We start from the raw sequence: 26,476 nt of genomic DNA, 5'->3' as shown, positions 1-26,476 counted from the left end.
CAAATGAAAAAAAATAACACTTTTGGTTCAAAAGTTTAAGTCAGTATGTAACAATCTGAGGTAACTTTCGGTTAAATTCTGAAATGGTCATATTTTATCGTTAAAAACTGCCAACCTTTTGGTGCTTAAATAGACATAGTAGCACCACACTGGGCACCTGATGCTGGTGTTCCATCACCTGTGGGGTGGGCTGGGGACATGAGGCCTGGGTCTAAGTGCCACCAGGAGGGCCACCTCTTTCTTGCACCAACTACATCCTTCAGCCACTATTTTGCTCCCTAGTCCTGGTTGTAGGCTGGAGTCTTTCCCAAAAATAAAAGCAGGTGGGACTCACATACCTGAGACACGGGAACTCCACGTTGTCGCTCTCGGGCTGTCCCTCCTCTCTCACCAGCACTCGCTCCAGGAACCAGCCGCTGCCCGCACCTTTGCCGTCATGTCTGATCCTCACCCGCCTCACCTTCCGCATGGTGACGGACTCAATGGTGAACTCGTCGGCCTTCAGAGGCAGGAGACAGCAAGGCCAGTTGGACTGTGGCTTCTCTGGGGCCCAAACACCAGGAGCAGACATAGGCCCACAAATCAGAAAAGCCAGAGCTGATGGGCTGGGCTCTGGTCTTTTGCTGATGGGCCAGGGGCTGCCTATAAACAACAAGTCATACTCCTCCCCCAATGTCTCACACTGGAAGGTCATTAGATGTCAAATTCCCAACAACTGAGATCTGTATTTTTTGGTTAAACAGTGGCCATTCCCTGTGATCTCCTTCTAAAAGGCAGATCCCCCAGGAAGATGAACACGTTAAGCTGTTATCAGTTACTAACCATTTATCATGAGTTAACACCTGGCTAATCTCCTCGGGCTTCTTGCTACAGAAGGATACTGGCTCCCTTTTGAGAAGGAGAGCGATTAGAATTGATTGCGGGGAGCAGTGGTCTTACTAATTTCACAGTTTTGCCTGACGATGAGGCAGAGGAGATGCAGTAGGGGCTGGAGAGTTGCCAAGTTTGCCTGGAGGCCTCTGGGGACAGGAACACGGAGGGTGGGATTGATGGGCAAGGAGTCAGAAGATGCAGAAGGAAAGGGTGGAGAGAGACCTCCACTCACATTCCAGGGCTTGCCCTGCCCTCATCAAGGAAGCGGCAGCAGAGGAAGGAGAGGACCGAGGCTTCTGTGACGATGGTCTTCAAATCCCCCTCACCTGGTGAGCAACCTTGAGCCTCACACTATTGCAACAACGACTCTTTACTGAGCACCTACTGTGTGCTGTGGGTCAGGTCTGCTGGCAGGGGCAGTACATCTGCCATCTCTGATCCTTGCAACAACAGGCCACTTGTGGGCATCCTTTCTCCCATTTTAGACATGGGGAAACTGAGAATGGAGTGATTTGCCCCAGGCTGGGTTTGCCCCCAGATCTGCCTGACTCTTTCCCCATTGCCCCACATGGCCTCCCCAGTGAACCCACTTGATGGCTGGGGGCACAGCTGGTACTTTTGTAATGAGGCTAGGAGCAGAAGCCAGTTCAACCACCCCTATGTTTAGTGTCTTTCCTGTTTCTCTTCCGAAAAGGAAAAGAACAGGGTGCCCCTAGTGGTCATGCCTAATGGAGGAGGCAAAGCTCCCAAGTCACCCTCAGGCACCCCAGCTTTCCACTAGCCTGTGTCCTCCAGTCCACACGTAAGGCGCCCAGCTTCCTTCCCTGCCTGCCCACCCCCGAGGGAAGAAAGCTGCTGTCCCTACCTCCCCAAATGTCCTCCTGCACTGCCCTCTTCTCAAAGCTCAGGGGTGGGGAGGGGACCACGTCCCCTCTAGGGTGGCTCTCCAGCTCCCAGCTGGATGGTCCTAGGAGCCTAGTGAGTGTCACGCATGTTAGTTCCCCATTCCCTCACCCAGAGTGAGCCTGTCTGATGGCTGAGGCCCTAGTACCAGCCATTAGTGCTGCTTTAACAGAGCAGGGAAGACAAGACAGTGGGAATGGGGGCCAGGGTCGGGAGACGCATTGCTGCAACTTACATTGCCCTTCTCAAACAAGTCGGTGTTATTCCTGCAGTTGTAGAGCAGCCGCTCCCCCGTGTCCCCCACGTCACCAAAAAGGCAGAGATAGACATTGGCATCGGTTCCCGCACCTTCGAGCTCCCCTGTGCACACAGTCACGCGGTACCGGGCCACTGGCAAGCAGAGAGAGGGACACCACTGGCTGACAACCCCCTGCTGCCAACCCTGGCCCTGTGGCTCCCCTCCTCTAAGCGCTGCCTTCTCCTCTCCGCCCAGCTCTCATCCCAGGCTGACCTTGCCCTTTCTTCAAGCTGTCCAGATCCCATCTCACACCAGTCAAGGGCTGGCCCATCTACAAATCTCAGACAGAACAGAGGTTCCCAATCCTGGCCAACCAACTGAATACCCTGGGAAACTTTTATAAAAATTCAGATTTCTGAGCTCTGTCTCAGACTTCACAGATCTTAATTTCCAAAGGTGAGATCCTTAAAACTGCACATCTACAAGTCCCCCCAGAGGACTCTGATGGAGTTGGCAGTGTTTGGGGACCACGAGTCTAATTCAAACGTTTTGGCACTTGATGCCATCCATCCCAGTAGAGCCTTTTGCCTTAGGATGTTCTCCAATTCGTACGTGTCCTGTCTTCCCAAGTGAGATAACTCTTCTTTGTGAACCAGAACTGGCCTCCCCTTCTCTTCAGAACTCCCCAGTGCTAAGGACATGACAGGATGAGAAGCAGAGAGAATGGCGCAAAATGCAGCCACTGTGGGAAGGGCAGTAGCTTCTTCCCATGTTGAAAATGTACCATGAAAGAGGTGGACCTGCTTCTCTGCACATCATAGCCTTACTTGTTACTTAAAACAAGCTGGAAAGTGCATTATTCGTTCATCCATTCACTTGCCCCTTGTCTGTTCACTGAAGTCTAGTAGGTGCTAAGCACCATTACAGGAGCAGAGATTCAGCAATGTGCAAGGTGGACAGACTCCTGCTCCCATGGACCTTGCCTTAGATTTGAGAGTGGAAGAGTAGAGAGGACAGATGGACAGTAAAGTCATAAATTATGAGTCGGAAAATCTCTGAGTTATACCTATAACAAAGATAGGATAATAGTGTGATGCCACAGAGTGTGATGGAAGTGGGAAGGAGTGTGGTAAGGGGGTGAAGATGATTTAGAGATGCCAAAAAGCTCCCTGCAGGTAGGTAACATTTGTACTAGAATTTTAATGTTAGGAGCCAGCCACAAGAAGCTCTGAAAGAAGAGAATGCTATTAAATGTGAAGCCTCAATGTGGGGATAAGCAGTGTATGTTCCAGAGGCAGAGGGAAGCCCCATATGGCTGGAATAGGGGGAGTGGGAGGGGGATGAGAGGAGGCCCAGACATGGACAGAGCCAGACACATGGTGTGTGACAAGTCAAGGTAAGAAGTATGTCTTCATTTTCTCTCTCTTTCTATCTCTCTCTCTCTCTCTTTCTCTCTCTCTCTCTTTCTTTCTTTCTTCCTTCCTTCCTTCTTTCCTTTCTCCTCCCCCACCCCTATCTTTCCTTCTTACAATGGGAAGCCACTAGAGAGCTTTAAGCAAGTAACTAACTTAATATGATCTGTGTTTTAAAGAGCACTCTGACTGCCATGTGGATACCTGATTGTAGGGGAAGAAGTGAATCAGAGATGCCAGTTAGAGGAGTAATTACAGTAGTCTAGAAAAGAGAGGAGGGTGTCTAGGACTGGGGGTGTGGTGGAGATGGAGAAAGGTCAGTATATTAGAGATATACTTTTGAGGTAGAACCACTGGTACTTGGTGATGGATTATCTAGATAATTGAGGGAAAGAGCAGTCAGGGATGACTCCTAGGTTGTTGGCTTCAGTAACTAGGTGGATAGTGTTGCCAATAAGAAGTAGGGATGCCTGAGAGAAGGATGGGTTTGGAGACAGCAATCAATGGTTCTGTCTGTTCATTACATATTTGAGACCCATTAGATGTTCACAAAGAGAGGAAAGATGGCAGTTGAATATGTGTCTGGAGGGTCAGGGCTGTTGACATGACTTTGGTCATCACAGGCATATGGATTCCACTAAAAGCCACAAAACCAGATGAGATCTCCTATGGAGAGGATGTAGACAGGGGTTGTAGATGGACATCAACATCAGAGCTCAAACCCTGGAGAAACAAACAACTCAGATGAGAAGAAGCAGCCAGTGAAGCAGGGGGGATTTTGATCTGAACCTAAAACTGCTCTTAAAAAGTCTGTCAAAAAATGAAGGAGATAGGGGCTGGCCCCGTGGCCGAGTGGTTAAGTTCGCGCGCTCCGCTGCAGGCGGCCCAGTGTTTCGTTGGTTCGAATCCTGGGCGCGGACATTGGCACTGCTCATCAAACCACGCTGAGGCAGCATCCCACATGCCACAACTAGAAGGACCCACAACAAAGAATATACAACTATGTACCAGGGGCCTTTGGGGAGAAAAAGGAAAAAATAAAATCTTAAAGTTAAAAAAAAAAAAATGAAGGAGATATTAAGGCATTCCAAGATAAATAAAAACTGAAAGAATTCATCACTAGCAGATCTGCCTTACAAGAAATATTGAAGAGAGTCCTTCACAGTAGACATTAGACAGCAACTTGAATTCACCCCAAGAGATAAAGAGCACCGGGAAAAGTAATGACATAGGTAAATAGGTAAACAATATATATGTAATTTTTGTTTGTAACTCTTTTCTCTTCGTATCTTATATAAAAGACAACTGCATAAAGCAATAAATATAAAACGGCATTGGTGAGTTTATAATGTATAAAGATGTAATTTGTATGACAGTATGGTACAAAGGAGGGGGCAGGGAACAAACCTATATTAAAGCAAAGTTGCTGTATATTATCTAAATTAGGTTGGTATTAATGTGAACTAGATTGTTATGTCAAGGTGCTAAACATCATTCCCTGGGGCAACTACTAAGAAAATAACTCAAAAAATATATATTAAAAGAAACAAGAAAGGTAAAATGGTGTTCCAGAAAATATCCATTTAACACAAAGGAAGGTAGTGATGTAAGAACAGAGGAACAAAAAAAGACATAAGTCATATAGAAAACAATTATCCAAATGACAGACATAAATCCTGCTATATCAGTAATTGAATTAAATGTAAACAGACTAAATATTTCAATCAAAAGGCAGAGTGTGGTGGTCATCCTGAATGAATGTAAGATGGATTATTCATATAATGTTCTGGAGAGTTCATAGAAGTTCTGGGGAGAACGTGATAGGCTCCCAAGCAGGTCCAGAATGGCTTGAGACAGCAGGCGCGGGGGTGGAGGCACAGGGCTGGCTTGGAATTTTATGGTGGTTAAAGGGTGAGAATTCCCTCACATGAGTCAGGACTTCTGAGGCTTGAACTTTCCACTAGTGCCAAGGGAGGGAGCATCCAGGCTTTCTTATCAAATTGCCCAGATATGAGGCAGAAGGGAGGAGGGGAGTGATGTAGCTTGAAAGCTGTCAGCAGTCAAACATCAAAAAGAAGTTAGACTTTTTATGACACAGAGACTGGCAGAATGGATAATGGATCTAACTATCTGCTATACAGGAGAGAAACATTTTAGATTCAAAGACACGAATAGGTTGAAAGTAAAAGGATGGCTACCAGAACTGACTCAAGAAGAGACAGACAATCTGAATAGACCTATAACAAGTGAATATATTGAGTCAGCAATCAAAGAACTACCCACAAAGAAAAGCCCAGCCCTAATTGGCTTCACCACTGAATTCTGCCAAACATTCCAAGAAGAATTAATACCAGTTCTTCTCAAGTTCTTCCAACAAATAGCAGGAAACCCTTCTCAACTCATTTTATGAGGCCAGCATTACCCTTCTACCAAAACCAAACAAAGATGTCAGAAGAAAAGAAAACTACATAACAATATATCTTATGACTATGAATGAAAAATACTCAACAAAATACTAGCAAACCAAATCCAGCAACAGAAAAAAGAATTATACACCATGACAAAGTAGGATTTATTCCAGGGCTAAGAGTTGGTTTACCTTCTAAAAATCAATTAATGTAATAAATCATATCAATAAATAAAAAACAAAAAAATCACATGATCGTCTCAATAGGTTCAGAAAAAGCATTTCACAAAATCCAACACTCTTTCATGATTTTTTAAAAAATCGACAAACCAGGGATAAGAGGGAACTTCATTAACCCATAAAGGTCTCTGTGAAAAACCCACAGCTAACGTCTTACTTGACGGTGAAAGACTGGATGCTTTCCCTCTAAGATCAGAAACAAGACAAGAAAGTAGTAAAGTTATCTCTAGTGATGGATGACATGATCTTGTATACAGAAAATCATAAGGAATCCACTAAAAACTACTAGAACTAACAAATGAGTTCAGCAAAGTTGTAGAGTACAAGATGAATACACCAAAATCAGCTGTATTTCTATTCCCTCGCAATGAACGATATAAAAATGAAATTAAGAAAACATTTCCATTCAAAAGAGCATCAAAAAGAATAAAATACTTGTGAATAAATTTAAGAAAACAGGTCAAAAACTAAGTCATGGGGATGTCGTGTACAGCACGGTGACTATAGTTAATAACATCATATTGCATATTTGAAAGTTGCTAAGAGAATAGGTCTTAAAAGTTCTCATCACAAAAGAAAAAAAGTGTGTAACTATTATGGTAATGGATGTTAACTAGACAGTGTGATGATCATTTCTCAATACATACAGATATTGAATCATTATGTTGTACACCTGAAACGAATATAATGTGTCAATTATACCTCAATGAAAAAAGGAAAAGAACAAGTGAAACATGTATGCTCTGAAAACTAAAAAATTGTTGAAAGAAATTAAAAATGATTTAAATAAATGGGAAAGCATCCAGTATTCATGGATTGGAAGACTTAACATTGCTAAGATGACAATACTTCCCCAATCGATCTCCAGAGAAAACGTCACCTCTATCAGAATCCTAGCTGACTGCTTTGTAGAAATTGACAAGCTGATTCCAAAATACTTGCGGAATTTCAAGGGACCCAGAATAGTCAAGATAATCATGGAAAATGAATAATAAAGAAAAAGAACAAATGTTGGAAAGGATGTGGAGAAACTGAAACTCTCAAATACCGCTGATGGGAATGCAAAACAGTGCAGTTGTTTTGAAAAACAGTATGGTACCTCCTCAAAAAGTTAAACAAAGAGTTACCATATAACCAGCAATTCCACTTCTAGGTATAGATCCAAGAGAATTGAAAACATATGCCCACAAAGAACCTTGTACACGAATGTTTATAGCAATATTACACATAAGAGCCAAAAAGTGGAAACAACCCAAAGGCCCATCAACAGTTAAATGTGGTAAATCCATGCAATGAAATATTACTCAGCAATGAAAACAAATGAAATACTGATACATGCTACAATGTGGATTGACCTTGAAAATATTATGCTATGCAAAAGAAACCAGACACACAAGGTCCCGTACTATGTGATTCCATACATATGAAATGTCCAGACTAGGCAAATCTACAGAGATAAAATGTAGATTATTGATTGTCAGAAACTGAGGCGTGAGATGGGGGAATGAGTGTGACTGCTGATGGGTATGGGGTTTCTTTCAGGGGAGATGAAAATGCTCTGGAATTTGAGTGGTGATAGTTGCACGATTCTATAAGTATACTAAAAGACTTTGAATTGTGTACTTTAAATGAGTGAGTTGATGGTACATGAATTATTATATCTCAATAAAGCTATTGTTTTTAAAAATGGAAACTACTCATTGGTGGTCCATTTAAAATGAAGATAAAGTATATGAGGAATGAGACAAATTGCCAGGAAGTTTAAATTCACTGTACAAATTATTCTTTCAGTGATACATTCATTTTTATCTGAAGATATAGAGATATCTGAACATTAAATGTGACCATTAAACATGTGGGTCCATGAAGATAGTGTCTGTGGCAAAAGCACGTGTTAGAAGAAAAGGCAAAGAAGGCTTGTATGCGGACCTGCCTGAGTGGAGCTGGCACAGGCAGGAGCTGAAACCAAGGTGGAGAAAAAGTCTCTGGCCCCAACGTTGCCTCTTCAGAGGGCCACAGCCCCTGAAGTCAACCACCACTGACTTCTCCAATCAACTCGGTTAAAATGCAACTGCCGAATGTTTTAAAACCTTCAGCCTCCGTATAAATGAAGCTGATGCTTTTGTGTTAGACCCTCAATGGCAGAAGATGTTAACAGTAAAAGGAATGACCAGCACTAACGGGAGTGAGTACTGAAATGTGGAAGCACAAAAGAGAAGGGAGAACACCAGCCTCACTTATTCTGAATTTTGATGAAAGTCAGTTTTGCCTTTTTTGCTGTAACTATTAGGCCATTCCCAAGAGCAAACTAGTGAGGGAATTTAGAAATCCCTTTGCCTGGGAATTCCAGCCCTCTTTGTTCGGGAGCGCTAAGGTCCACTGGTTGGCAGTTCTCAGGGGTCCTGATCCTCTCCAGGGGCCCCTCCCAGCCAGTCACTGAGGTCCAAGCTCCTTCCTGGCAAGAAGTCTGTGGAAAATTAAAAATAGTTATATTGTTAGCCATCAGCAGTGAAAGACTTTAAACAGATGGGTAAGAACCAGAGTCTCTTGTACTTTAATTTAAAAATTACAGCTCAGCCTGATTTTTAAAAAGCTACGATTGTCAGCACCCGAGTCCAGGGGTCTCTTGCCGGCTCATCAGTGGAATGAATCACCTCTGCTGGGCACGCGGTGGAGAATGCTGACTCCACCCAGTTCACTATCTCACGTAGCTCCAGAGGGAAAGGCGGAGTGGACACAAATTGTGAGCTGGTCTGTGTTTTGTCAGAATCTCCTGGTCTGTGTTAATCACTGCGATCACTCTCAAAAGTTCTCAGCTCTCAGACATGGCGTTAACTGCTTGTTAGACTGGACCTGATTTTTTAAGCATCTAGGAGAACACAATTTCAGACTTACAGAATGGATTTTAAATTGGCCTTTACTCATTTTACAAGACTCCAAGACTCTCCACTTAAGGGATTTCCAGGAAGCCTTGCACATTATTCATTATACCTGGTACCAAGTGGGAAAGTGCACGTTGCCACCAGCTCTATTTACTGTTACAAAGAAGCATCCAGACCAGAAAAGGAGATCTGAGTTCTTGCATAGGTGAGTGAGGGCAGAGGTGTGTTCCAAGAGCAAGAGAAATTGATGTGAGCCAGAAGAAGCAATGAGGAGGAAGAAATCTGAGTTGGTATGGGCTCCAAAGTACTCCAAGTTCCCCCTGGAAGGCATTAAATTGCCTTTATTGCCAGGACAGACAGCTGTTCAACCCAATGCTACTCACTAGAGACTTTGTTTCATTGAAATGGTTCTTTAATAGTATCACAGAAGACAAAAAACAGCAGCTATGATGGTTCCATATCTTCTACCCTGTTTCAAATGTTACAAGCCTGTTCATAGACATAACGTGTAGAAATGCTCTTCCTCCTTACCCCTCCCGCCACTAGAAGACCTAGCTCAAATGTCGCTTCATCTGCAAAGTTTCTTCCAACTTCCTGGGCAGGATGTTTATCTCGCCACTGTGTTTCCACAGCATTCATTTACCACGTCTTGCCAGTTCCACCTTCCAAATATTTCTTGAATGTATCTTCTCTCTAGTCTACCGGATCCCTGCTCAATTCCAGGACCTCTTTTTCTCTCTCCTGAATGACTCTAGGTTTGCCCCTAAAATCCATCCTCCACACACTCATGAGTTGGCCGGCCCCTGAAAGACCAGGAGAGATGTGGGGAGGAAGGAGCTGGAGGGAGTTCAAGGGTAGGGTGTCACCAAAGTCATGAGAGGGCTAGAGAGCAGGAGCCTGTGTCAGAGGCAGGAGCATGGAGTTCAGAGAAGAAGCAGCTTTGTGGGTTGATTCCAATTGAGGTACCAGGGAGCGGCTGGTTAAGTGAGTGGGAGGCGGACAAGGACCAGGATGTGGATGAATGGGTTTTCCGCATGGACATTGAAAGAAGCAAGACAAAGTCTCTGAAGTTTTCATGTGCACAAAAATTACTTGGTTGGGGGCCAGCCCCAGGGCCTATTGGTTAAGTTTGTTGAGCTTTGCTTTGGCAGCCCAGGTTCGGTTACCGGGTGCAGACCTACACTGCACATCAGTGACCACGCTGTCGCAGCAACCCACATACAAAACAGAGGAAGATTGGTGCAGATGTTAGCTCAGGGTGAATCATCCTCAGCAAAAAAAAAAAAAAAAAAAAAAATTTGCTTGGTTTGCCTGATAAAAATACAGATTACCAGGCATACTCCTCAGAGAATCTAATCGGCATATCTGGGGTTGGGCCCAGGAGTCTGCATTTTAACATACACACCAGGCAATTTTGATACGGGTGGGCCCTTGATCACACTTTGAGAGATACTATCTGTTATGGGCTGAATTATGTCCCTCCGAAGTCTTATGTTGAAGTTGTAACCCCAGTAACCTCAGAGTGACTGTATCTGGAGGTAGGGCCTTCAAAGAGGTAATTACAGTAAAATGAGGTCATATGAGTGGGCCCTAATCCTATAGGATTAGGACTGCTGTCCTCACTGGAAGAGAGAGAAACACCAGGGACACAGAGGGCACTAGAGGAAAGACCACGTGAGGACACAGCGAGAAGGTGGCTACCTGAAGGGCAAGGAGAGAGGCCTCAGAAGACACCCAACCTTGATCTCAAACTTCCAGCCTCCAGAACTGCGAGAAAATAAATCTCTGTTGTTTAAGCCCCTCAGTCTGTGGTATTTTGTCATTGCATTGCTAGCAGACAAGTATGCTGCTCCGGAACAATGGCAGGAGTTGGGGGTCTAGACAATGACCAAGGGACCCATTAAATCACCTTCAGTGAAAGAGGAAACTGACCAGAGGCCAACAGAAGACAGAACTGACCTGGGACAGAGGCAGCGTTGTGACACGGTGTGAGCCACGAGTCTGAGAGTGCAGAGGGAGTCAGGAGAACGCCCCCTCCGCTGACCCCACAGTTTGTGAGGCGAGAAAGCAGGGTTTTGGGAGTCGGAGGGAGCCATGCTTCAGTCAAGGCAAGGAGGAGGTGGAGGTAAAGAACATCCTGGAGATTCTAAGTAAAAACGGTAGATTTCCCTCTGGGAAAACCTCACTAAAATGACAATATGCAGGCTATTTAAAGATGTAATCAAAGAAAAAAGCATTCACCAATAAGGCTACGGGAGAAGGACAAGTACAGACAATAGCAACAAAATTTTGGAAACTGGAGAGCAGCTAGCAGAGTGATTAATGCCTTAGCACAGGGTTCCGCGGCAGCGGCATCACCTAGAAACTTGTTAGACTGGCAAACTCCTGGTCCCAGCCCAGACCCACTGAGCCAGAAACTCTGCGGGGGGGACCCAGTCATCTGTGCTTCAGCCCTCCAGGCACTGATGCAGCCGACATTTGAGGACCCCTGATTTAAAAGACCAGAGAGAATTGATCAAAGCTATCAGTTGTGAAATTCAGAACCAACCCCGCACAAAGGCTTGGGAATGACAGCACCGGGTCACTTTAGAAATAGGGAGTGAGCAACTCAAATCATGAGAATTGGTTAAAGAGTTCAGAAAGCAGTGAGGTCCCAAGACAACCTTCCCAGTTGTTCATATCTGCAGGCTTGATTCTAGCACACAAAGGACACAGACCAGGTGAGAGCAGGTGTACTTCTGCCTTGGTGGGCTACATATTACATAAGGTCTCAATCAGGGGCGGAATCATATGTGGTTTATCATATTTACAGGGAGATGACTGCCTTGTTGCCAAAGAAAATATTACTGAATGTGAAAAGGCAGCGTATAGCCATTGACCCGGGGGCAGGAGACCTTATTCTAGATCCCACTGTCTCTAACTAACTGTGAAATCAAAGCAAGAGTTTCCTCAGTTTCCTTATGTGCATCCGGCTATTTTAAGGGCCTTTGAACACAAATATTCAATGATCATATATTTTGGTTAAAAATGAGAGAAAACCGTAAAAGAGCAGATACATAGTGCTAATTGCAAACATTGCCTAATTAGACTAACAGACTATGTGATCTCTTTTTAGATAATTGCTGTTTGGGGTTACTATGCTTTTGAGAACTTAACTCTGTCCAAATCATTTCAACAAATATATACAGAGCTTCTAACGGATGTACGTACCAACGCCTGAGAAGTGACACTATCCAAATATTTAGAAAGGGCTACTGGGAACTGTGGGTGACATGATTTTCCATGTATTCTCAACTTTTTGTAGTTTTGCAATATTACTTTACTATTAAAAAAATTAAGGACTATGACAAGGATAGCAAATAGGTTAACTATCTTAAGTGCCAATTCTGATCAATGGCTAATGTTTGCCTAGAGTGCTTTCCTGAGGCCTGTGAAGCTCATTTCAGACTCAATGGGAAAGAATGCTGTGATCCCTCAGTAGTGTCTGCCAAGGGAAAGGAGAGGACATGCGCTCTGTATTTGCCAACACTCTGCTACTATAAACTAGAGGCAAAATGATCTCCTTTTATCCTTTGAATGTGGATACTCAACTCCAGATTAAAAGCTCAGCCCTCTCCTACTAGCCTCAAATAGAAATAGAGGACTCACCAGGGAGCAGCCAGCTGTGGCTACAAGAACCCAGATCCAGCTTTCCTTTTTGGGGAGCATCTCATGCATAATTTGAAGAGGCTGTTTCCTTTCATTTCAGGGGCACTCTCGAGAAATATTGTTCAGTGTGGATTCTTCTCATCCCCTCATAGCCAACCTGAAGACCCATAAATTTCCCCATCCTCACCCACACCCATCATCATAGAGCTCTAGCATCACGCCTTAGAGATGGCTCCTTCAGCTAAATCCACTCCGGCATTCAGAGGGGGCCTGAGGATGCAGAGTGGACAAGACTATCAGCTCACGACCAGACCCCCATTGGCACATCAAGTAGGAGTTCCACTGTCTCCTTCAGGATGGAGAGCTGGTCCGTACTTACTGCCCATTATCCTCCTCACTGTTGGGCCCTCTGCAGTCATTTCCCTCACGATCTCATTGTCATCCTCGTTGGCATCCAGCCAGCGATTGCAGTTGAAGTTGTACTTGTCCTTGGTCAGAGTGTTCATCAGGGTCATCTGGAATGAAGTCTCAGGGTGAGCAAGCGGGTGTACCAGAAATATTCATCCATGCCCTGGGGGCCCTGTTCTGCTATCTCAGCTCAGAGACGGCAAGGCCATCCTATAGAGATGACTCTTGTGGAAGGTGGAGTGACAGATGAATATTTCGCCCTCTGGTCCCCTGGAGATCCACACTTGCCTAGCAGCCAAGTGACTGGAGTAGAACGCAAGTCTCCTGAGCACCTGAGCATCTTCTTAGTCTACTTTGGAAATCCTCTCCCCATCAGGAAGTCCCTGTGTCCTGTGTCGAAATTCAGTTCTCATGGCAACCCTTCCCCACGCGTACTCCCAACAGATACAAAGGCAAACTTCTTTGATAGGGTCATTAGGAAGGGATCATTCTGGTTCCTCTCCCAACCACCTCCCTACTCCCAAGATGGCGAAGCTCACCCTTTCTAAATGCCATCCAGAACCAGGATTCCTTTTATCATGCCATGCCCGAATCTTATAAAACCTGCCGAGATCTGGGAGCTCAATCTATGGTGAAAAATAATAAGATTTGAGTGGACATAACCAAATGAAATGTCTTTATCCTTATAGCTGATCCCCTGCCAGGACGGCACCGACTTTAGGCTGTTTCTTCAGCAGCGAGGATGGGTTTGCTTCAAGCCACCCTCATATACTCTATCCTCTCATGTCCCTGGTAACTGGTGGTACACGAGGGAGCTAGGGTTCAGGATGGGCTGGTGGAATTGAACAAAAATAACTGACCCACAGTAGGATCCAGACTAAAGAAACTCTTCCAACCAATAAATGTTTAGTAACAAAATCCATATGGCAGCCCTGCAAATTAGCACAGGCCCACAGCCCCAGGACTCTGCTGGGCACTGAAACAGACAAAAAGATCAATACAGCAGTCATGCCCTTTCCCCAGAGGCTGGCAGTCTAGCCGGGAAGACAAATACATAAAGAGCAATGAACTGAGCAGGGTAACGGAAGCGCCGGTGGGGTGCTCTGAGAAGAGAGCTACAAATTAGAAATTCTTCTTACCTAAAGGTCAAAGCAGCTCTTCTGTTGCCAAAACAAGCCTTGCTTTAGTTATATTTAAAATTTAAAGCTGAATTTCTTATAAAATGTTCTAAAATTTATACTTTCCCTTAAACTTGTCCTCACGCTCTCATTCAGCCCAGATGGGACAGTTTGACACTAACTGCTCAGCATCTCTCTTCTACAAGGATTCCCTAAGTCACGAAGCTCCTGGATGCTCAGAACCATTCCATCCTTGCTTCGTCCCCCTGGCTTGGTTTTGGACTGTTTGATTCAGGAGGGCCAGATCTAAACTGCGCACCATCAGTACGTTGCCTAGCGATCAAATTTGGCACTTCTTGCAGAGGCCTGAAGTCCCCATTGCACCTTTTTATCTTCAGCCTTCATCCAAACCTGGCCTAGAAAACTGGGATCCAGTGTCACATACCTCTTACACCCCTTTCTCCTTCCTCCCTCCCACCATGTCACACTTCTCTCCTACCCTAAACTTGTTGATTACGCCTGGTTTGAACCACTTGTTGTCGGGGTTCAGGAGAATCTCATCCGTCCGCCCTTTCTGCCCGTAAATCTGGATGAAGATAGGAGAGTTGGTGCCAGCTTTCTTCAAGTCAGTCGTCCAGACCCACAGGGACCAAGGGAATTCTGCAGAGACAGGTCAAGTTGCATGGTAAACTTCAAGGAGTAAAGAGATTTTTGTGCTGCCAGTAGGGAAGAGGAGCAAATCAAAGGTGATCAGGACAGAAGAGCAGGTTATATGCAAGTGTGTCCCACTCTCAGAAACCCATTATAAAAAGTGCCAAACTTAGGAAGCCGTGGATTCTTTGCTATTTGAAAGAGTGTCTTAATATTCCTTTTAATGGTGAAAGCCTATTAGTAGTTTTTAAATAGGGGGAGGTGCTGACTCCACCTACCCGATGTCCAGTACATTCAGAGTGCACCATGCTCAACCATTCATTTTAACATCCAGCCCATCAGGGAAGCTTATTCAGTTTGGGGACCCTGGAATACCTACCTTGGTGACAGGTGTGTAACTATACGTGGTCTGCTTCTTCAAGAACTGAGCTCCCTGAGGCAGGCCCTCTCCCTTCCTTTCCAGAGGAGAATTGAGAAGTAGGACTGGGCCCCTGGAAGCTCTTGCCCAGTGGTCTGACCTCCTGCCTTTGCTGGCCCTGTCTGCAAGTCCCCCAGGCTCTGGGCCCCCTCCACATACTTTTCAGCCTCTTCTTCCTGAGAGACACCATCTCGTAGAGCTGCCTCTCAATCAGCCCATCCGCCTTCTTCTCGTCCAGCCAGTTGCTGCAGAGAAAGGTCTGCTGGATGCCGGTGAAGGGGCACAGAATCACCACCTGGAGGGAGCAGATCACAAGTGTCCTGTAGCAGGTCCCCTGGTTGGGACCTTCTTGCAATGTTCAATAGCCTCCTCAGCCCCACGTAAAGGGTTGTCTGCATTAGGACCCTCAAGAAACGGCCCTTTTCTTCCCTTTGCCTGTCTCCTTAAATCTCAAATCAAGAAATACCTCCTCCAGGAAGGCTTCCCAAGTAGGTATCATCCATCCTCCAATTTATTAGCCCAAATCTCAAACCTTTTCCTCTATACACAACACCCTCTTTGAACTCTAAATTTCTTTATGCACATCGTAAAATCTCACTTTGAAACAAATTAACTAGAATAATAAATTAATTCCCTACCTTTGCCTTGTATGAAAAAGGTCATTCACATAAAAGGTAATTAAGGAGCCGGCCCAGTGGCACAGCGGTTAAGTTTGCACATTCGGATTTGGTGACCCGGGGATCGCCGGTTCAGATCCTGAGTACAGACCTACGCACCGCTTATCAAGCCAAGCTGTGGTAGGCATCCCACATATAAAGTAGAGGAAGATGGGCATGGATGTTAGCTCAGGGCCAGTCTTCCTCAAAAAAAGGTAATTAATATCTGGAATTTAATACAAAAATTAACTGGCCTCTTCTGGGCTTGATCCTCACTCAACCTTCTCTCCCATACCTTCTCCATCTCTATCCACATTCTGAACTCATGGGTTTAGAGCATGGAAGTCTATCTAGTACGGGCCACCACAGTATAGATGTTCAGAGGAATGTTCTTGGATCACTACAAAATCTTCTGTCAGCAAACAAATTGTGACTATCCACATTACTAGATTCTCAGCTTTACCATCTTTTCAACTTGAAAACTAATCTGAACTCCCCTCCCCCAACCATTAGTTAAGCTTTTTGACTAGTCACTGTCTTACTGGGTATTTGTTTGTTATCAGTTGTTCATAGTTACTACAATTGACTATAATTTCCTTAAACTGAATTATTACCATTAGATGTACCCAGATATCTCTGAGAATTCACCTAATACTCACTATCTGACCATCATCACTGTAAGAAACCTTAACTTAAAAGCATCAAGAGGAAAGGAGATAAAAGATGGGGGAGGGAAGTGTGTACCCTCTCAAGCTCCCAGAGAAACTCTCCTCTCTAGAGGCTAATGATGGCTCAAGGCCTCAGGCAGTAGCCCCTTCAAATGTTTTAGCCCTTTGACACAAATGTATTGGCAATTAATATAGTCCACCCCGGCAAGCATTCAACATGCAGAAATGCTGAGGTCCAGAAAGGGGAATGAAGTGCCCAAGTTTGCACATTTAGTTAGTGGCAGAACCGGAAATATAAATGCTCCTGATTAATAATTATCAGTCTGGGGCTTTTTATACCCATCAGCAAGAATCTCAGAATTCCTATTATGGCTGAGGTCCACTGGGATCCTTTGTTGTACTCCATCTTTTATGCTGAAGATCCTATGTGACCGTGTATTCAGAAGTAGACCTATGCACAAGCAAAGATGGAGACCACTCATGCAGCGTGATCCGGGGCACAGAAGGGTCTAATCACCAACAATTTACTTAAAAGCTTCTTTCTCTTCTCTGAACAAATCCTGCAGTTGTTTTCTCCTAGTTTACTCTCGTTCTCCAGTTGTTACATGTGTATTGGTTAGTCTTGTCTTATCAACAAGAAAGCAAACTCTCGAAAGTCTGAGGTTATGTTTTCTCATGCCTTGTGGTTCCCCTGAATATAGTTCTAAGCATATAGTAAGCACTGAAAAGGACTTGCTAAAAGTTCTGCTTCTGGACTAGCTAGTCCAGAAAAATAGATAGTATGAAAGGCCTCCCACTACTGCAAAATACCCCTAGTTTCAATAAAGAACAGCAAATACCCTTTTATATACATTGCTAAGCAGCCAGGAAGTTACAGAGAAGCCACAAGAGCAGCAAAAATTAGGAGTAAGCAGAAACCAAGAGAAGGGCAGACATGAATGCTGTCGTTGGTGCCGCATGGAAAGCAAAAGACAGGACCAGACACTCAGAGACCAGGGAGTTAACAGCCATCTGAGGACAGGATGCGAGGCCTTGGACTTTGCAAAGTGGAGGATCTGAACCGGCAACCCTGAATAAGCAGAAACACTTGAAAGAGCTGCCCCGTCAGACAAAAGGTAGGCAGGGGAAAATCTGCAAAAGGAAATTTATCTTCTCTGCCTCTGCTCCAAACAGAAAATAATGATAGTCTTCCCTAAGAATTAGTTACCATAAGCCAATATACATATTATGTATATATTCACACACAGATATATAGATATAGACATATTCGAGAAAGAACTTGTGTCAAGAATATGTAAAGAACTTTTATAATTCAATAATAGACAACAAAAAAATTTAAAACAGATTAAAAAAAACCCTCACACAATAAGATACACAAATGATCAACAAGGACATGAAAAAAATATTCAACATAATTGACCATCAGAGACATGTAAATTAAGGTCATAATTAAATACCACTACACACCCATTAGAATATCTAAAAATTAAAAAGACTGACATCGTCAAGTGATGAGAGGATGTAGAACAGCTGGAATTCTCATCCATTGTCAATGGGCATGCATAACAGTATAGCCACTTTGAAAATAGTTTGGAAGATTTTTTAAAAATTAAATGTATATTTATGATAGGATCCAGAAATTCTACTCTTAGGTATTTACCCTCCAGAATTAGAAACATGGCCATACAAAGACTTGTACATGAATATTCATAGCAGCTTTATTCATAATAGCCAAAAAAAACAAAACCAACCTGGAAATGACCAAAACGTACATGACTAGTTGAATGGATAGACAAATTGTTATGTACCCTAACAAGGGAATACTACTTAGCAACGAAAATATTTACTAATACATGAAACAACATGGATGAATCTCAAAAACATTATGCTGAGTGAAAGAAGTCAGATACACACACACACACACACAGTGCATACTGTATGATTCCATTTATATTAAATGCTAGAAAAGACACATATAATCTTTAATGACTGATACCAGATCAGTGGCTGCTTGGAGTCATGGACATTGACTGCAAGGAACACGTTGGCTGATGGAAACATTCTATATATTGATTCTGGTGATGGTTACACAGGTGTACACATTTGTCAAAACTCATAAAACTGTACAGTTTAAAATTGTGTATTTTATTTTACATCAATTATACTTCAACAAAGTTTATTTTAAAAATGAAACAAAATTAAACTGAATGGTGATAAAAATATCCCATATTATAACATGTGGGATGCAGCGAAAGCACAACTTTGAGAGAAAATTATAGTATCAAGTGCTTATATGAGAAAAGGAGAAAGTTAAAATTTCATGAGCTAAGAATCCAACAAGAATTTAGAAAAAACAGCAACAACAGAAATGCACAGAAATTAAAAGGAGGTAAAGTTAAAAATATAGCTCATTAACATAGATTCAAAAAGAAATAGAAAGCCTGAATAACTCTATAACCAGAAAAACAAAAACTTTTTTTTAAATCAGTAATTAATTTCTGATACACACACACACACACACACACACACACAATTTTTCAGGAGACTGCATCTAAGCATTGGGGGACCAGATATAAATAAAACAAAAAAAGGAGATACAATAGAGTATAAACAAAGTCAAACGTTGGTTATTTATAAGGGCTAAATAAACTGTGAGAATGATATTTTAAAAAGCAAGAAGGCATGAATAAATGACGCTAGGAATGAAAAGGGGATCATAATTACAGATGCAGTAAAGGTTAAAAGGATAAGTAGAGGTTAAAAGTATACGACTTTATGCCAATACATTTTAAAATCTACAAATACAGAAATTCCAGGAAAAAATATAGCTCATTAAAATAGATTCCAGAAGAAATAGAAAGCCTGAAAAAGTCTCTAACCAGCAAAACAAAAACAAAAACTTTTTGTAATCAGTAAGTAATTTCTGATTACGTACATGCATACACACACACACACAATCCCACACAATTTTTCAGAAGCCTGCATCCAAGCATTTGGCGACCAGATCGCTGTAACCGTATATACCCTCTTTGAGGAGAAGGAATACTCCTCACTTCATTCTAGGATCAAACCTGTCAAGGACTATATGAGAAAGGCAAACTAAAGGCCAATCCCTCTCATGGACATAGATACAAAATTCTAGATAAAATGTTGACAAACAAATTCCAGAAACATGTAAAATTAAAATCCATTATGACCAAGTTTGGTTTACAGAAATTCAGGATTGCTTTGCTATTGGAAAATGCAGTCATATAATTTACCAACTTAATAAATCAAAAAGAAAAGTCATATGACTATCTTACCAAGTGCAGAAGAAGCATTAGATAAAATTTGACGCCAAATCGTAATAAGAACTCTTAACAATACAGAAATAGAAGAGGATTTCCTTAATCTAATCTAAGACAGTCTATCAAAAACTCTCAGCAAACATAATTAACTAAATAAAACATTAGAAGCAGTTCTTTTAAAATGAAAAACAAAACAAAGATGTCCACTATTACCCTTCTATCTAGTCTTGCACTGTGCAGGTGGTCAAATAAGAAAAAAAAAATTTTAAAGATAAGGTTTGGAAAGAAAGAAACCAAACTGTCATTATTCACAGACCATATGACTACCTTCAGAGAAAGTCCCCTCAAAACCTATAGACAGATTATGAGAATTAATTACAGAGTTTAGCAAGATGGCTGTATACAAACTCAATGTACAAAAAGTCCTTCTCCTTCCACATCAGCTACAGAGTTTAAAATATAATTGTAAAGAGATATAATTTATAACAGCAGCAAAAATTGTAAGGTCTTTATAAACATATCTAACAAAGACAGACAAGATCTTTATTGAGAAAAATATAAAGCTGTATTAAAAAACATTAAACAGGGCCTAAATGTTAAGAGGTAGACCATGTTCATAGATAGGAAAAGTCAGTATAATAAGGATGTCAGTTCCTCCAAATAGATCTACAGCTTCAATTGAATTCTGCTTGACACAGTTGTTCACGGAACTTGGCAAGAAAATTCTAAAATTTCTATGAAAGGGTAAAGGGTCATAAATAGTTAACCCATTCTTGAGGAAGAAGAATAAGGTAGGCAAATTTTCCCTAGCAGAGGCCAAGAGACAGCATAAGGATATAAAATGAAGATAGTGAGTATTGCTTTAGTGCAGGGATAAGTTAAATCAACAAACAGAACAGACTAGAAATCTCAGAGGCAAAATCATACATTTCACGAATCTGACATATGACAGAGTTGCCTTTTCAGAACAGCGGAGAAAGAACTACTATTAGTAAATCAGTACTTCTCAGACTTCCTTAATGATAAGAATTATCTAACGCACTTGTTAAATATCCAGATTTCCAGGAAATTCTGATTCAGTAGGTTTGGGTTGGAGCCCAGGAATGGTTTTTTTTTTTTTTTTAGATTTTATTTTTTTCCTTTCTCCCCAAAGCCCCCTGGTACATAGTTGTATGTTCTTAGTTGTGGGTCCTTCTAGTTGTGGCATGTGGGACGCCACCTCAGCGTGGTTTGATGAGCAGTGCCATGTCCGCGCCCAGGATTCGAACCAACGAAACACTGGGCTGCCTGCAGTGGAGCGTGTGAACTTAACCAGCCCCCAGGAATGTATTTTTTAAAAGAATTCCAGGTGATTCTTAACTTTACTCAACTTTTAAAAGTCCTTTTATGAATGTTGCTGGGACATTTGGCTATTTATACGGAAAATAATAAAGCTGGATCCCTACCTCACACAAAAATCAACTCCTGGTAGATTAAAGATGTAAATATGTAAATGGGAATACCAAACTTTACACTTTTTAGGAGAAGATATAGGAGAGCGTCTTTATAGCTTTAGGATAGATAAGATTTCCTTCACCAACACAAAACCCATTAACCATAAAGGAAAAGATTGATGAAATAGATTACTTTTAAGTTAAATCTTCTCTTCCTCAAAGAACATTGTAAACGAACTATGAGAAGATATTTGAACAAATACTATCAACGAAAGATTAATATCCACGGGCCAGCCCAGTGGCACAGTGGTTAAGTTCCAATGTCCTGCTTTCGGTGACCCGGGGTTCGCTGGTTGGGATCCCGTGTGCGGACATGGCACCACTTGGCAAAAAGCCATGCTGTGGTAGTCATCCCACGTATAAAGTAGAGGAAGATGGGCATGGATGTTAGCTCAGGGCTAGTCTTCCTCAGCAAAAAGAGGAGGATCGGCAGTAGTTAGCTCAGGACTAATCCCCCCCCCAAAAAGATTAATATCCAGATTTAACAAACAACTCCTAAAAATAAAAATTAAAACCACAGTAACATCATTTTACAACATCTAAAGTGGTGAAAATGAAAAATTCAGACAATATCAAGTGTTGACAAGGATGTATGGAACAAAATGTCTCTTACACATGGCTGATAGGAGAGTAAAATGATGCAACTACTTTGGAAAATGATCCAGAATACTTTGGAAATACAATTATCCTGTAAGTCTGAAGATTCACTTACCTTGTGACCCAGAACGTCCAGCCTGAGAAGCTCCTGCAAATTTGTACGATGATATACGTACCAGAATTTCACACAGCATTGTTTAGAATAGCAAAAATCAAGAAACGATCCCCAAATGTCCATCAATAGAAGAATGGGCAAATCAATTGTAATCAATTCATGCAATGGAATGGATTGGAAATGGATGAACTACAGCGTCGGTTATCAATTCAGATGAAATTCTAAAGCTTAATGGTGAGTGAAAAGTGCTAGTTACAAACAATATACACATAGATTAAATTCCTAATAGGGTATGCTCTTTAGGAGAGAGAGGATTATATGATTGAGGAAGGACACAGGAGTTTCAAAAGCATTGGAAATGTTCTATTTCTTAAGTTGGGTGGCAAACAAAATTGACACTTGTTTTTTATGATTCTTTATATCTTACTTTTATTATGTATATTCTTTAACACATAAGTATTCCACAATATAAACGTATATTTAAAAGTACTTGTTGATTGAGAGATTTATAGGCTGAGGTGAAACACCATACCAGGAATCAGGATCATCCATAACCACCACCTGAGCCCCTCCAGGTAATCTACCCTGCAGTTGTCCCTTGGATGCATTTACAGAACAGTCCTCACTCCTGACCATCAGCCAGACGAGATGGATGGGCATGACACCATCCAAAATGCCCAAGGAAAGGCATTGCCCATGTGCTTGCAACTGGTCCAAAGGAAGTAGGAAGTAGGATTCAGATTGGCATTTGTATTTATGAATTAAGGAAGAGAGGGGTTGAATCAGGGAAGGGTCCTCCAGGGCCGTCCCTTACCTTCTCACAGTACCAGCCTCTGTTGACGCCCGCGTTGCCGTGTCCGATGGAGACCCGACTCAGGGGGCTGAGGAGGACAGCCAGCTCGATGTGGAAGATGTCTGTGCGGCCACAGTCAAACACGCCGCCCTCCAGGAAGATTTTCCCACTGTTCTTGTTCCCTCTGGCCCCGTACATGACCAAGTAGATCTTGGATTTGGTTCCAGCCCCACGGACATCCCCAGTGAAGACGGTGACAATGTATGAGATAGCTGGTGTGGAAACAACCGGGGCGGAAGAGGGATCAGTGCCAGCTGACTACATCGCCTCCCCACTTTCTCCCTGCCTGGCTACCACTGCCCGAGGCCCTCCCTCCCTCTTCCATCCATCCTCATTCCCCCAAGTTCTCCTCCTCAAGATCACATCCAGTGCCCCTCTCGGCTTCGCTTGATCTTTTTCACAGTTTGTGTGTCAATGGATCCGAGTTTAGGAAAAAACCGCAGGTATTATCACAGGAAGCTGCCAGCCCTGGTTACAGAAAACCAACAAAGAGAAGGAGGAACTTGGGTTGGCTAAGAATAGTGCTTATTATTAAAGCTAATTACCAGGGGTATATTATTAATAGCTGCCGGATGAATTCTCTTATGTCTAATTTAATTATAATAGTCAACTCCATTAATGTTATGTATAAAATTTACATAAGAGAGGAATAGCCCTGTCTAGAGGAGATTTATATTCAGGGCTAACTGATTCATCGAGCTTGCTCTTTTGCTCATAAGTTAAAGCATAACTTTTAATAGAGAGTGCTAATGTCCTCCTTCACCGCCTGACGTGGTGGGGTGAGGCAAGATGGAGGCAAGGAGAGAGCATTGTGGGTTGGGCCATTTGGGGTTCTGGTCAGTCGGAGGCAATATGGAGCTCTGGGAAGAGCCAGCGAGGGAAGATTAAACTCCGAGATGGGACAGAGTCAGAGAAAACACCAATGACAAGCATCTGGACAGGAAGCTCGGCTAAGGTCTGGCCTCATTCTTTCATTCTGCCCCGAAGTCTGAAGCAATGGCGCTTTAGTCCTTGCTAATTACCCCCTCCTACCCCTCACCCCATCCCAAACCCCACTCTCATGCCGTGACCTCCGAGAAATAAAAGTCCCAACCTCCTTTGGGAGCTAGCACAGGCAACTACATGAATGCATTACCCATTCACATATTTACGCCTTCCTCTGTTCAACAAACATTTATTGAGTGCATGCTGTATGCCAGGCCTCAGGGATAACATGGAGATAAAACGGAACGGCCGCTGCCCTAAAAGAGTGGCTCTCCAGCTTTATTTCTCCAAAACACGTGGACAGACGGTGTTCTCACACAAGACATTCTCCCGAGGCCTCAGTTACCAGCAATTCCCAACCTCTAACGACCATTTCTCCTCTCCCTCCACCTCTAAGAGGCAAGTAATATACACATGGTTAAAGGGGTTATGTTAAATCCATTCTAGTATTTGTTTTTAAGTAAATACTTCACAAACTCTTGTTACAAATGACTTGTGACACACCCAATTATGGTCAGACCAGCTCAAGGTGCCACAGTGTCGAGGCTGAAATTGCTGGAGCAGAGGAGCATTTGGTGTGCTAAACAGTAGCAATCAAAGTCTGCCCAAAACGTCTGGAGGAGAGGGAGGAATTGCCCTGCCTAGAGCAGCTAGGGGAGAGTTCAGAGTCGGTGACTGGAAGCAGGAATTTGAGAAACACAAAGAGAAATGGCATTAGAGGCTGAGGAGAAAGCATGCTTCAAAGATGAAGGGAGAGAAAGAGAAAGGCAAGCAACTAAGGGAGAGGAGAGAGGAAGGCATGTGGATGGGGTGGGGGAGAGTGGGAGGGTGAGGGGAGGTGGGAGCACAGTAGAAGACCTGTGGGGGGGGCGGTAGAGGGAAGAGTGAACGGTGTGCAGACGAGGCGGAGGGTGTGTGGAAGTAGTAGGAGAAGGTGTTGAAAGATTCTGCTGATAAGGTAAACTGGAGCCAAATTGTGGAGCAATTTGTTTGTTATGCCCAGCACTTGGACTTATTCTCCATGCAGTGGTGTGTCAGGAGGTTCTGCTCTAGAGCACATTCTCAGATGTGCACATTCACCAACATCGACTTTCTGGAACATCCATGAACTTCCCAAGCTGGGAGCTGCAGGATCCCTGTGGAATTCACGCGAGGTAGAGATTTAGGGGGCAGACAAAATCCTGGATCTGTCACTTACCATCTGTGTGACATTGGACAGATCTCTTAACTTCTATGTGACTCAGGTTCCCCATCTGTGAAATGGGAACAATAACACTTCCTATATTATAGGGTCATGTGAGGATTAAAAGAGATGGAATAGTTCAGGCACCTAGCAGAGAGCCTGGCATACAGTAAGCACTCAATAGGAGGAGGAGCTTAGAGTGAATCAACATCCTCATAAATGTCCACACGTATCAGGACTTCACATTCTGACTTCATCCTGTGGACAAGTTCTTTTGCCCTGGGCAGTTCGAGTCTGCTCAGGGGCATCTCTTCATCTCCTCTGGCATCAGCAGAGCCCCAGATGCCAGCCCAGAGGAACAGAACACTTTCAGGAGCAGGAAGAATGTCATTTGAAGACACGGCTGGTTTCTGCTTGATTGCAGGCCTCCAGGCCCGCAGAGGAGGACACTGAGCCTCAGACAGAAAATGAAATATTAGGCAGCTGGGCGTTCCCTGTCTTCAGTTCTACCTGTGGTCTCAGCTCCACCCACTAAGATGTCCCTTTGGATTTTGCCATCATCTTCATCCAAGGCCAGCCAGCGGTTAAGAGGGAAGTCATATTTTCTTTTGTTCCCAATATCTTCAATGACAATCTGGGAAGGAGAAGAGAGGGAGGGAGCGTTAAGTGTCATTGAGGACACACCTGGTGATTGAACTCAATTCCTCCATCCCTTGAGTGTACTCTGAGAATACAATCTCATCTTTTTAGTGGCCCAAGGAAAGTTTATCACAGGGACACACCTGTTGCCAGGAAAACCATGCAAAGCATTAAGAGTCACACAGGAATGACTGGTAATTACCTCCTACTTGAATTACTGACCCACCGTTCCCTCCTTTGCTGAAGATCATTTTAAGAAATTGAATGCAAGAAACTTGTAGGATGTGTCCCGTGAGACTGGGGGACGAGAAGGGGAAGCAACAAGATCATCACCTTCTTCGCCTGCTGAAGGTTGGGATTCTGACCTTGTAGGTGAGAAGTTCACTCTAGGGGAACTGCCAGCCCCAAGTCAGACACACAGATCCCAGGATTGGTGACCAGCTCAGAAAATGTCAGCCCCTGACAGGGAGGCTGGTGGAACTGGCCATCTCTGAAGCCTTACTCGGGGACTCACATGTGAGCTAGGCTGGCGAGGTTGAGAGGATTGTGCCTTCTAGATCTTACTAAGGAACTAAGGGGCCCTCCCAAAATGTCCCAGAAAGACCCAACGGAAAACTCAGTCTAAGATCAGAGGAATTGTCAATAACCAGAACGTGTCCTCCAGTCACAGCATTGTGCAGGCAGAAGCATCTGGTGACAGGCAGAGTGAGTTGGCAAGTAAAAATATCTGCCCAGGTCCTAAGACTGATGGAGACGGGCTCTGATTTTCAATGAAGGCTCACTTCCTAAGATCAAAGTATTTG

At 43.3% G+C, this 26,476-nt stretch overlaps 1 protein-coding gene across 2 annotated transcripts in view; it reads right to left on the bottom strand.

The window, feature by feature from the left end:
• Window positions 1–26,476, bottom strand: part of LOXHD1 (lipoxygenase homology PLAT domains 1) — a 169,710-nt gene that overhangs the window by 94,799 nt on the left and 48,435 nt on the right. For both annotated transcript variants that reach the window (XM_044774666.2, XM_014828921.3), the window contains exons 7-14: window positions 25,545–25,668; window positions 22,829–23,079; window positions 15,358–15,493; window positions 14,629–14,789; window positions 13,551–13,637; window positions 12,983–13,118; window positions 2,012–2,166; window positions 339–499 (exon numbers count right to left, since the gene is read on the bottom strand). In XM_044774666.2, the coding sequence (XP_044630601.2) occupies window positions 339–499; window positions 2,012–2,166; window positions 12,983–13,118; window positions 13,551–13,637; window positions 14,629–14,789; window positions 15,358–15,493; window positions 22,829–23,079; window positions 25,545–25,668 (1,211 nt within the window). The remainder of the gene's footprint in view (window positions 1–338; window positions 500–2,011; window positions 2,167–12,982; window positions 13,119–13,550; window positions 13,638–14,628; window positions 14,790–15,357; window positions 15,494–22,828; window positions 23,080–25,544; window positions 25,669–26,476) is intronic.

Source organism: Equus asinus, chromosome 7 (assembly GCF_041296235.1).
Source record: "Equus asinus isolate D_3611 breed Donkey chromosome 7, EquAss-T2T_v2, whole genome shotgun sequence".
In the NCBI taxonomy this organism is placed as follows: Eukaryota; Metazoa; Chordata; class Mammalia; order Perissodactyla; family Equidae; genus Equus; species Equus asinus.
Note: the sequence above shows the minus strand (reverse complement) of the source record. Positions and strands in the feature narration are given on the sequence as shown.